The 13,130-nt window shown below is 43.2% G+C and overlaps 1 protein-coding gene across 2 annotated transcripts in view; it reads right to left on the bottom strand.

Annotated features, from left to right (window-relative positions):
* Window positions 1-1,255: 1,255 nt before the first annotated feature.
* CNR1 (cannabinoid receptor 1) overlaps window positions 1,256-13,130 on the bottom strand; it is a 28,496-nt gene continuing 16,621 nt past the window's right edge. For both annotated transcript variants that reach the window (XM_067702606.1, XM_067702607.1), the window contains exon 2: window positions 1,256-7,158. In XM_067702606.1, the coding sequence (XP_067558707.1) occupies window positions 5,677-7,095 (1,419 nt within the window). In that variant the 5' untranslated portion in view covers window positions 7,096-7,158 and the 3' untranslated portion in view covers window positions 1,256-5,676. The remainder of the gene's footprint in view (window positions 7,159-13,130) is intronic.

Genomic DNA, 13,130 nt, shown 5'->3' with positions numbered 1-13,130 from the left:
TGATTCTGATGTTAGCCAAAAAGATTGTGTGCTAGGTAGTAAACATTTAAACATTTTCAAATGGATCAGGCTTACCCAAAGATGGGAACAATTCTGTTATTGTTATTATTAAAATAAACAACTGAAGTGCTGCATTCGTCATCTAATTTCTTAGAGTTAAAAGAAAAATTATTCCATTGTCCTACAAATATTTGCGCATCCACGTTCAAAGCAATGAATAAGGTGCTGCAGTTAGTACTGGGGAGTCCCAGAATTCCATTTGGTTCTTAATCCGAGACTGCAACTGTATACTTTAATTACTCATCCCATTTGTCATTCCTTCCTGTCACTCTCTTTCCCTTTGGGTATGTCACAGGGAACTATATATCTTATAATCCTCTATATTCGTTACTCAGCCTTACCCAGAAACTTGTGAAGTAGTTCACAAGTAACCCAACCTGTATTTTTGAGAAGTTCAGAGACCCACCCATGCTGCACATTTCATTACCTCCTAAACTGATCAGATATGTACACTCCAAATTTCCCTTACCAGCATTCCAGGGACAAGGGGTTGACGAACAAAGATAATGTGTATTGCTCACCTTCTATATTCCAAGACTGTACCAAGAACTTCACATGTTATCACCTTCAAACCAGGAGAAACACTTGCCATAGAATATTCTAAAAAGGATGGTGACATTTTTCCAGTTGGAACCATCTGGGGGCATACTGTGGCGCTTCTTGCATACCTCAATTGGTTTTCTGTTTCTACATCATTCTTAATGTATATTTCAATATAGATGGCAACATGTATTACTGATTGGTATCAGTTTTGAGTTTCAAGATGTTTGTGAAGATATTGAAATAAGTATCTTATTCCCTTCAAACCCCAGTATAAAATTTAAGAATTAAGAACACGTCATTTGCTCTTTGTTAGAAGCATTTATCTCATGCAGTTAACTACAATGTTTAATGAAAGAAGAATGAAGAGTTTTAATTATAGCTATTAAGAAAATAAAGATAATCTATTTTCAAATATTTGTCAATTCATCATTTGAAAAATTTAAAGTCTTCTTTCAAAATTGACTACGAACATACTTTATTTCAGACAGTAATACTGTGTAAACTTAATTGTAATGCTTTTTCATTGATACTTCATTATAACAATTTCAAAATATTTTCTCTTATTGTTCAGATAAAAATTTGTTTTTATAAGTTAAGGTGAAAAGTAATTATCTTTTTCACATGGTTCCAAATGTATGTTATAAATTCTTTAAATTTATATATTTTACTGTCTGCTATGTTCCAACTTAATTTATACATTGAGAATAGTACATTTGCTTTAATTTACTTCAAAATCATTAAATGCTTTAATTAAATAATGACATAAAATGTATGGCAGGCTTTTGTCCTTTATTATGTAAATGATGGTTTTTTGCATGTTTTTCCTATGTTAAAAATTAATATATTAATCCAGTCTATACCCATTTCTCAAATAAAGTCTTCATTGCTTTTGGGGAACAAATCAATCTTTTAGAATTTAAACCCCAAGTGTTTTAACAGCAGACTGTGAAATAAGGCAGAATTCACAAACACTGTATGTTCTTTGTGATAATCTAGAATTTTTATTTGATTCCAGGTAACTTCGGACAATAGACATGATGGGATGTTTTCTCTTTGAATAAATAACAATTTAACTACATCATTGAACTAAAATATAGCGTGGGCTTAATACATTGTAAATATTACATTAGTACTACTTCACTATAGTAATCTAATGACTGAAGCTACATTGAATAACAATCTTACTAGTACTTGTGTACAAAGTTTTATTACTAACAAAGATATTGCAGCGGTTGCAAGGATGTCACCAGCTCAACAAACATCTAACAATACAATATTCTTCTAAGAGGAAAAGTAATCATGTTTGATTTACAGACAATAAAGAGCTTTGTTTTCCACTTGAAACATTGGAAATAAGAATCCAGATCATCTGGTATCTTAATTCATATTATTACAAGGAAAGGTTTCCTTTCTTGAGCACTCTGGATCCTCAGCAGGCCTGGTACACTAAGTTTACGTGAAGATAGCTTTTAGGATGCCACGGCAATGTAAGGAAACTCTCCTATCTGAAAATTACTGATTTGTAGGCTACTGCTTAAACATCTGACTTTTTAAAAACCTATTTACATACATTCAGCCCAAACCAGTAGATAAAATGTTTTGTCTATATTACAATAGGCATTGTTAACATTTCATCAGAAGGCCAGTGCAAGACAATTGTTAATAGCCGTTGCCCAGCATTTAGGAGATTTTAAAATATCATACAAATATACAGTTAGAACACGAGACATCTAATTTTGCTCATGATATTGGTGGTCTCTTTTACAGACATGGGATGGCAGAAATCGATCAAGAGGACAGTAACTAGAATGCCACTCATCAAGGGCCAAAATTCTCATCTGGAGGTTGGGCTTGTCTCCTGCAGTGTGGGTTTAGACGGCCAAAATTCCATGACACTTAATGCCACATAGACCTGACTCAAAGTGACGGGAGGCTTGGGGATCATCTCAAGTGTAGGCATATGTCTGTAGCTTCTTCCAGATCTGTGTTTCTTTTACATTTATTTCATACGGAGTGGAAAATTAGGGGTTCTTGGAGACAGCCCTTCTTTTCTAAAGAAAACTGTTAGTCTGGGATTGAAAGGCTCATCATTACTCTGAAGAAATTGAGCAGGTTGGCATTTGGCCCTATCTAAAGATATATAGGATGGTGAAATGGAAGATCAGGACACATATGTCAGCCTCAGAGGAGAGCAGATAACTCTGCAGGTAGACCTTATAAAGCTTACTGCAATCTAAATTATATGTCAATCAGTGGGTCTCATTAAGGGACTAATTAATGAATGACACTATTGAATAATAATGCTAATGAGTATATTCATTGGGGAGAACATTTGAGTCACTTGGGTTAGGAAATGATATTAAAAGTATCAGAGTGAATCAAACTCATTTAAATGTTTTAAAATGAAGGTGGTGTAACACATACATGATGATATTTCACAGATATTTCTTAGAATATCAATAAGCACCAAGTTTAGTGCTGTCAGCCCCGTTGTCCCTTAATTTATTATATATGACTGAGATCTTATAAGCACAACACACTATAAAATCTACATTGCATACACACAAATACAGTTTCAAAAATGAATTCTGGAATTTTTCTACCAATAACAAGAATTTCCTCTTCACCAGGTCTTCATAGCTGTGAGAAGAGCGTTGGTATTGCCTAGTGAGCTCTGAGATGTGTGGATTAATCTTCAGGGTAATTTAGAACAAAAGAGTGGCAATTCTTCAATGGAAACTAGACCCTGGTGAGTTTTTTCATAAATAATCTTTTCTTCTTCTAAAGAGATCTTATTAATCCTCTAGCACACTGAGCATATCATCTGCATATCACAGAGAGGTAAAGTGAGGGAACCAGCAGGCAGGTTCGAGCCGTACAGACAATTAAAGGCATCTCAGCTTGGCCCACAAGCCACATTCAGCCTTACACTGCAAGAAAGGACATTGTTCCATCAGGCTGCTTGGGTACCACATAGCTAGCAATCACCAGATAAATGCTAGCTCTCTGCTTTACATCAGGCTATGCAGGCCTCCTGGTCCTGCAAAAGCCATGCTTTATCTGTTTAGGGAGAAGATAGTTTGTAAGTAAAATTTGTCAGAGTCAGGTGGCTTCTTAAGCATTATCAGTGCTTACTGGGAAAGGGCCTAATTCAGAGCACCCGTGGCACCATTAAGGAGTATGAAACGGGGCGTAAGAAGAAAGCAAGCCATGCTCATATTTATGCTTTAGCACCTCTTGTTAATCAGGAACAGAGGAGAGGCCTGTTCTTTAAAGAGCCCAAACCTACACAGACAAAGCTGGGCGCTGGGCTGTCACCAAGGGCATCTGCACGAAGCGCAGAAGCAGCCGTATGACATCCAGGCCTCAATCACGAGTGTGTCAGGTCCTCACTGCCCTCTTCTGTCTCACCCACCGTCTGATAGGTCTTCTTACCACATAAGCCGGATCTGGTAGTCCCACTGCAGTGAGCAAAGTATAGTGCTACTTAAACTGGGATCACGCTGCCTACACACACAACTAAAATATGTTACCACTGGAGGGTTTTATTTTAGAGCTACTTCCCTTATAATGACTTACATCTCCGTGGACTTGATCAATATTAGGTGCTCAGAAACCAAAACACTCCCATTTCCCGACATGAACACTGTAAACACAGACCTTGACCTGAAGGCTCATTATAGATGACTCCTTGCTAAACGCTGGTCTTGTGAAATACCTAAAGGTCAGTTTAGTACTACTTGACCCAATTTCAAAGGGAGAGGGTTCTGAAGGCTTATGGTCAGTATTTTTATCAACTAGATTTCTGGAAGAACTCAATTTTAGAAACTGAATTCATGTGCAAGAGTGCAGCAAGGGGAACAGCTTACACGTGGTCACAGTTTTCTCACTTTAGGACATTACTAGAACAGTTACAGGATAGAAACACACACACACACACACATACACACACACACATTTATATTCACACTCACACACAGTATAATTTTACTGATCCAGACACTACTTCTTTTCAATTAAGAAAAAATGAAGACTGTTGTTTGGCCACCCAGGCATGAAATCTACTTAAACCTGGAATATAAGGATGCAATACTCTTCAAGAAAACAGCAATTGCACAGTGATAACAACATACATTAAGATTGACACATGCTGTCTTAAGAGGTCCAGTAAGAGCTAAAGTCTAAAGAAAGACGGAGGTGTCAGCCAAAGTCAACATGCAGTCTCTCTTCTGTTCTGATTGTAATCCATCACCCAACAGAACAGCTATAGTCCAGAAGATAACACAAGTCCTCGTATGAAAATGCTGGACTAAGAAATTTTTAAGTGTCAACGAATTCTGCTCAAGACTTTGGACAGTCTTCAAATTCTTCTTGTTGGATTAACAGAAAAATAAACCTTTATGGTTATTTCAATGTCAAATTTAAATAGAGATATTTGAAAAAAATATTAAGGTTTCTAAAGTTACATCATGGGCAGTAATGTTTTAAAAAGTGGTCTCATTGGCATATATCCACTGCTTATGTGCCATTGTTCTTGTAGAAGCCCACTTTGCAGTTTTGCTGGACTAGACAAATATAAATAACACATGGTAAACACTGATACACATCTCACAGGACACACTACATTTTACAAAATAGCTTTACTTTAGTACTATAACTGTTGTAAAAATGGACATCTCTGATTACTTCCGGACAAGTACATTTCACATTATAATGAAAGTTGTGATTACAAAGGCATTACTCATTTGATGGCCTTTTTCTATGGGTATTTGGGCTTCCAATTGTGTAGCCAAAGGTTCTCTCCTATTTCATTGAGACTTTGAAGGACCTTCCCGTCCCTTAAACAACAGCCTTTCTTCACCGTAAACCCCCGGAGAACTGAGTTTGAGGACCTACACTATGGAAACGTTAGAGAACTGAAAACTGATCACGGTGACAATCACCTTTTCACTGAGCGCGGACAACTTAAAAAAATATAACCGATGAGACGACAGACTCTTCTGGGTTTTTGAGCTTTTAAAAAAAAGAGAGAGAGAGAATTTCTTTTCCTGTGCTGCCAGGGACGCGTCTGGCTCACAGAGCCTCGGCAGACGTGTCCGTGGACACAGACATGGTCACCTTGGCGATCTTGACCGTGCTCTTGATGCAGCTCTCCGCGGCCCTGTGGACGCTGGCTGCATTGTTGGCATGTTTGTGCAGGCAGTCCGAGTCCCCCATGCTGTTATCGAGAGGCTGCGCGGTGCCTTCGCACGAGGGGAACATGCTCCGGAACGCATGTCTCAGGTCCTTGCTCCGCAGAGCGTAGATGATGGGGTTCACGGTGGAATTCAGCAGACAGAGCATGCTGCAGAAGGCAAACACTGTCTTAATGAGCTTGTTCATCTTCCCAAAGACGTCGTACACCATGATTGCGAGCAGGGGACCCCAGCAGATGATCAAAACCACCAGAATCAGGACCAGGGTCTTGGCCAGCCTGATGTCCATGCGGGCTTGGTCCGGCCGGGTCACCTGCACCTTGCCGTCCTCGGACGTGTGGATGATGATGCTCTTCTGGGTACCGCGCTGGATCATGCGGACGGCGTGGCTGTGCGCCTTCCAGAGAATGTACATGTAGGCGTACACGATGAAGAGCAGCAGCACGCTGGTGACCCCAATCCAGAACATCAGGTAGGTCTCGTCGATGAGAGGGAAAATGTCTGAGCACACGGATTGCAGTTTCTTGCAGTTCCAGCCCAGGAGAGGCAGCACGGCGATCACAATCGCGATGGTCCACATCAGGCAAAACGCCACCACGGCCTTGGGCCGGGTGACGATCCTCTTATAGGCCAGGGGTCTGTGAATAGATATGTACCTGTCGATGGCCGTGAGGAACAGGCTGCCGACGGAGGCCGTGAATGAGGCTGTGACCCCACCCAGTTTGAACAGAAACACGTTGGGGCTGTCTTTGCGGTGGAACACGTGGAAGTCGACGAAGCTGTAGACGAAGATGACGCTCCCCAGGAGGTCTGCCACGGCCAGGCTGCCAATGAAGTGGTAAGAAGGCCGGCAGCGGAGGCTGCGGGAGTGGAGGATGACGCAGAGCACCAGCAGGTTCTCCAGGACCGTGAAGGTGCCCAGCGTGAGGGACAGCACGGCGATGGCTAGCTGCTGGCTGGGGTTCAGAATCATGAAGCACTCCATGTCCATAAAGTTCTCCCCACACTGAATGTTCTCGTCGTTCTCCTTGTAGGAGGACAGAGACTTGTTGTAAAACTCGGTGAGGTTCACCTGGTCTGCTGGGACTAACTGGGGGTGCTCTCCCGCAGTCATCTTTTCTTGGAAGGGACTTCCCCTGAAGGAAGTTAAAGGAAATTTCTGCGGGAAGTAACCTAATTTGGATGCCATGTCGCCTTTGATGTCTTCGTACTGAATGTCATTGGCACCCACGTAGAGGAGGTCTGTGGTGATCGTTCGGAAGGTGGTATCTGCAAGGCCATCGAGGATGGACTTCATCCCCTCTGTCTTCGATTAGGCCACACTCACAGTGACGGAGAAAGAGCCCCGCAGCAGGAAACCCTGATGGGAGGGAAAACAGATAAGCTGAATGGGGAGAGAACAGGGAGAATGAAAACACACGAACAACTCGCCCCCCGCCCCCCAAAAGAACGATGGTAAACATCCCAAATATGTCCCCTTGTGTTATTTCATTCCTGTCTCTGAACATAGGTAAAATCCTTGTCCGATTCTGTCAACAAAACGTGTCGATCCTTCAGTTAAAGAAAAGCTTCCCAGGGCATTCCCTGGTGGTCCAGTGGTGAGGACTCCACACTTTCACTACCGAGGGCGTGGGTTCAGATCCCTGGTCACGGAACTAAGATTCTGCAAGCCACACAGAGCAGCAAAAAAATAAATAAATAAAATAAAGCCACGCATTTGATCAATGTACAGAAAAATATACCATAATAAAAATAAAAACGCAATTAAGATTTAAAAAGGAAGGAAAAAAACAAGAAAAGCTGTCAAAAGTTGGTGAGGTAGGGCACACACCCAACACATCCATTTCTTTCATTATTTAAGCTCTCTGGACTTGAGTCGCTGTGTGAGGCCCGCGTGGACCTCCAGGGTCTGGTGGTCAAGCGAAAGCAATGTGTCTTGGGTGTGGCTGTGTTAGGGAGTGTCTGCCACCTGGCTTCTACTATCACACACACACACGCACACGCACGCACACACACACACACACACACAGAGTCCTGATGCTGGTGGGGAAAGCAACCACATGTCACACAATCTCTGCTCTTAAAGACTTTACTGCCTTGTCACATGCCTTGTCACACAGGTAAGACTGAGCATATAAGACAACCAAAGAACAACAGAGCGTGGAGTCAAGGACTGAGTCGTGTGGCCTGTGTGTTCAGTGTAAAGGCGGAGGAGGACATTGCTGGGAACCGTAGGAAGCAAGTGGCCTTAATGGGAAGATCCAGGTTCTAGCCCTGACTCCATCGGGCAAGTTTCCTCACCCAGAGAAGATGTTTGAACTGAGCCATGGCTGAGGTGAACTTCTAGAATGTCTACACCAGCCAAGAAAAATGTTACGAAGGGTAAATTTGCACTGATGCTCCCGGGAAGAACAAGATCTTTAACACTGGAAAGTAGTCACAATGGACCATGCTTCCAGACAGCGACTTCCATGAGCAGCGAGGTGACACCAGCACACACTGGAGGACGGGAGAAAGACCCGATCATCCAGGCCTTTCCAGGTGGATGGCACTGGAAGTAAGGATGGCTGAGAGGAGAGGCCAGATTTTCAGGGCTCTTCAATTCTCAGCAAGGCAATTTGCCTCTGTTTCAAAATAAATGGCCAGAGAATTGGTGTTCCTATTTATAAATATTTGTTTAAAATGTGGCTATTGGGCTCTTTAGCTTATATATTAGAAATACTGAGGGCAGTCCAAGATGGCGGTGTAGAAAGATCCAGAACCCCCTCCTCCCAGAGGCCCACCTAATCTACAGCTACAAATGGAACAATTCTCTCTGAAAAAGACTTGAAAACCAGCTGAATGACACTTCACAACAAACGATAAAAGGGCCACATCAAGGTGTGTGGGAGAGGCAAATCATGATGTCGTATACCTGAAACTAAGACAATGTTCAATGTCAATGATCTCAGTATAAATAAATAAAGAAGAAATATTAGAAGTATGGAGTGATATCTACAATCATTTTAAAAATCATCAAAGCCAATATTTTACTCACTAATTGTCTTTTTGTTGTTCCTAAAAATATCACACTGTATTGAGGGGGGAAAAGATAGGCATTAGCTTGGATCCCATTAAAATGTTCTGAATCCTCCCGCTAAAATACAGAGATCCCACCTATCTGAATTAATAATTCATTTATTCATCCATTCAACAAATTGTGGCACACCCAGTATATGCCAGGCACTGTACTAGGCACTAAGAACAGAACAGTATCCGGAAAGAGCCCCTGACCACATGGAGTTCAGTGTAGCAGAGGAGACAGGCTGACCCTGTAAGTATGAGAAAGCATTGTAACAGCTACAGTCAGGGACATATAGGATGCTGTGGGAGCAGCCGTCTGGGGGTTGAAGGCGGCTTCCCCAAGGAAAGGATGTTTGTGCCAAGAGTATGTAGAATTAATGTGGGTGGAGGCAGGACACGGAGACACAGAAAAAAAATTTTAATGAATACCTGAAGTGTCATGATGCGGTTTTTGTTCTGTTTGTCTGGTAATTGGGAATAGGCACAACATGCTAAATGTGGCCCAAGTTCCCACATTCTGCCACTTCTAAGTCCAGGCCACCATCACTGCTCACCAGAACCCGAGTGCCAACCACGTGGTCAGTTTTTTGGGGTTTTATTTGTGGTACGCGGGCCTCTCACTGTTGTGGCCTCTCCCGTTGCGGAGCACAGGCTCCGGACGCGCAGGCTCAGCGACCATGGCTCACGGGCCCAGCCGCTCCACGGCATGTGGGATCTTCCCGGACCGGGGCACGAACCCGCGTCCCCTGCATCGGCAGGCGGACTCTCAACCAGTGCGCCACCAGGGAAGCCCTGGACTGATCCCCTTTTGATCACTTGCCAAATAAATAGCTGCTGCCGTGATCTTCATAAAACAGGCGGCTGATTACGTGACTCCCCTATTTCAACCTCTGTGCCCTAAAGACCAAGTTCAAGTTCATTCACGAGGCTTCCCTTTCAGGCCCATACTCTCCAGACCATCCCACGCAGCTCTTCTCTCTGCCATCTGTGTCAGCCCAGCTGAGGACCTTTCAGATCTGACCCTCACTCCCTTGTGCCCAGAGCTCTCCACATTCTGCTCTCCCTGAGCAGGAAAGCTCTCTACCTGCATCCCCACACCCATAGGATGAAGTCCAGTAAAAGGCTTCCTTCCCAGGGTTGTCTAGCCCCTGTCTGTCTCTCCATCCCTCCTCTCGCCATTCCTGGACTCGCCACTATACCAGAAAATTCGGTTCCACGAACACACCAAATCCATTGCTTTTCAACTTGGTGCTTTTGCTTCCACTGCTTTGCACACTCCTCTGAGCAAACACCCTTTCCCTTCCTCCACCTGGTCAACTCCTTCCCCCAGTTTGATGTAGCTCCTCTGCTCCCATCATACCCTCTTTGGGGCTCCTAGAATAGCCAGATAGCGTTCTACCATGGTGTCCATGGTGTTTACCAAATATTCTAATATTTCTCCGTGTTTGCATCTGTTTTGCCCCTCCCTCCCACCCACTGGGTAGTAAGCTCACTGAGGGAAGGAATTTTATTTATCTTAGTGTTTATTCATAGCATTTAATGTAATGCCTAGTGTATAGCAGGGGGCCCTACCTAAGCTGGCTGATTGACTATAGGTATTTCAAAAGAGAAAAAAAAATCCCTTTCCTATTCAAGGTGGGGGAGGGAGTCACCCAATCATAATGGGAATAAATAAGCATGGAGCTTGAATCAGGGTATCTATCCTAAATAGCTGCCCGATCCATTCGTGCTAGAAAAACGCTCTATTTAGATGAGGTAACTGACATTGTAAATGAAAGCTGCCTGTGTAGTGATTACCTAGCCTAAGTACTCACGGAATGAGCCACATGACCCAGCCGACTTTGGCTAGATAGAGGTGAAGGAGAATACGGGCAATATGTTACCGGATGGTGAACAAAGCAAGCGTGACAGGTAAGTCAGGAGGGCACCCTTGGCTCCTGCATGGTCCTCTAGCCCTTTCGCACGGTCAGCATCACCTGCAATGACAGTTCGGAGGCACCGCCGAACCGAGGGCCCCGAATCGTCCACGGCTAACTTCTGGCATCACTCAGGAACTAACTGCTTCTTCTCTGAGCCGGTTCTGCACACCCTCCCACACTGGCAAAGGGCAAGGCACACAAGGGCTGGGAACTGTTCAGCCAGAGGCAGGAACACTAGTGCACAGACCACACAGGGACACCCAGTGTCCACTGAGAGTCTGGTAAAGCCCAGCCAGGTGTCCCGGGGAGGTTGTCTAGTTGTGGAGGATATAAAAATAAAGGATGCAGAAATAGAAGACTGAAGTTCAACAGCCACAATGGTTGCCCTGCGCTTCCTGGTTCCTCTATTACAATCTCTCCTGAGTCCCCAGCTCAGCCTGGCTCCACCTGTTCACGCTCAAGTGTCCTCAAGTTCCCTGTTCAGCCATCTGTCTGTCATATCCTCTCTCACATCCTCGGCTCTTCCAGAAAATGTCGTACATGTGCCCACCCCTGGGCTGTGTCTCTTGAGTCAAGTTTGCTCTTTGTGCAAACTTACATTCGCTCAACAACTCCACTTATATGGGAAAGTGTTCATGGAATAGGTAGGACACAGAAGATAGCCACAATCTGTGGGAGCCGTTAATGGTCCTGGCACATCCTCAAATCTTACTTTTGCTTCTCAACTGCCACCCATATCGAAACACACAGCTTCCTGGCCCGGGAGATGGCTCCCTGCTCCTTGAATCACGCTTGCACACCTTCCTCCTTTCCTCCTACCCCTCCCTCTGTCTGAAATACTCATTTCCAAGTTGTCTTTCTGAGATAAATTATCTTTACCTCCTTGACCTGCCCTTTGCACCAGGGAGAACTTGTCCCCCAGTTTTCCCCTCTATTATAGACCTCATCATAGCATTTATGCATAAGTTTACATATTTATTTCCATAACTAGAATGTGCTTTCCAAACACAGGACTGGCGTCTTTTTTTTCTTATGTGACTCACTGACCTGATAACATGATAGCAGGCGTAGGGGGGATGGGGGAGGCTGGGCTCACTTCGAAATCTTCCCATGAACCTAATACAGTGGCAGTTGAATTTTATTAACTGATCCATGAAAGCCGTGATTTAATAATATATATTTGCCTTTTCTTAAAATTAGAAGAGAGAAAGGTAATTAGTTCAGTGGACATTTGGCCTGAAGATCAAAGTTTGAGCCCAACATTTCCAGGCAGCTACTGGGGCCCAGTCCATGATCTCCATCCCATAAATCATCTTCTCTCAAGTAACTAATTCTCCCTTCACACTGCCTAATTAAAACCTAATTTATCTGACATTTTGATTATTTATATTCCATTCATACAATTCAAAACGTACAAAAGGATATACAGCAAAGAGTCAACCTAACCTCTCCCATTCTGATGTTCCAGCCAACCAGTTTTCCTCCTTAGAGGCAAGAAGTTTCTTGGTACTCCTTGCAGCGATATTCCATGCATATTCAAGCAAATATATATACATTTATCCCCTCTTTCTTTTCTTTTTAACAAATACTAATATAGGTACTGTTTGGCACCTTGCTTTTCCACCTAAAAGTATATGTGAAGACAGTTCCACATCAGTACACAAAACCTCCCTCCTCATTTAGCAGCTGCCTTGAGTATCTGTTAGATACTCACAGATGCCTCCTATGGACACAGGTTTAGCTTATTTATCATCTCTTACTATTACAAATAATGCAGCCATGTCATGTTTCACATTTCTTACAGTATTGTGAATAATCTCTCTAGTCACTCAAGCTCACACCCCACACTTACCCTGGATTCCCTCTCCTCAGCCTCTATAATCAGGTAGACCACTAAGTCTTGCTGATTTTTCCCCTTTTAAGCACATATGGAGAGCTTGTTATGTGCAGCTGGCCCTCTGAGCCTCTGATGTATATCAAATTATTTTCACAGTAGCCCTGTGAGGTAGATGCCATTATTATCTCCATTTTACTGATGAAAGGCACAGAGGGGGTAAAGTAATTTGCCATTCACACAGCTAGTAAGGGCAGAGCCAGAATGAACTCAGATATTCTGATTCTAGAGCAGTGTTGTCTGATAAAAATGGAATGCAGAAGGCTGCTGGACATCCAATATAAGATACACATTTTTTTTGTTGGTGGTGGTGGGAATGTAAGTTGGTGCAGCCACTATGGAAAACAGTATGGAGGTTCCTCAAGAAAACTAAAAATAGCGTTACCGTATGATCCAGCAATCCCACTCCTGAGCATATATCCAGAGAAAACTATAGTCCAAAAAGATACATGCGGG

Source organism: Pseudorca crassidens, chromosome 13 (assembly GCF_039906515.1).
Source record: "Pseudorca crassidens isolate mPseCra1 chromosome 13, mPseCra1.hap1, whole genome shotgun sequence".
NCBI lineage: Eukaryota > Metazoa > Chordata > Mammalia > Artiodactyla > Delphinidae > Pseudorca > Pseudorca crassidens.
Note: the sequence above shows the minus strand (reverse complement) of the source record. Positions and strands in the feature narration are given on the sequence as shown.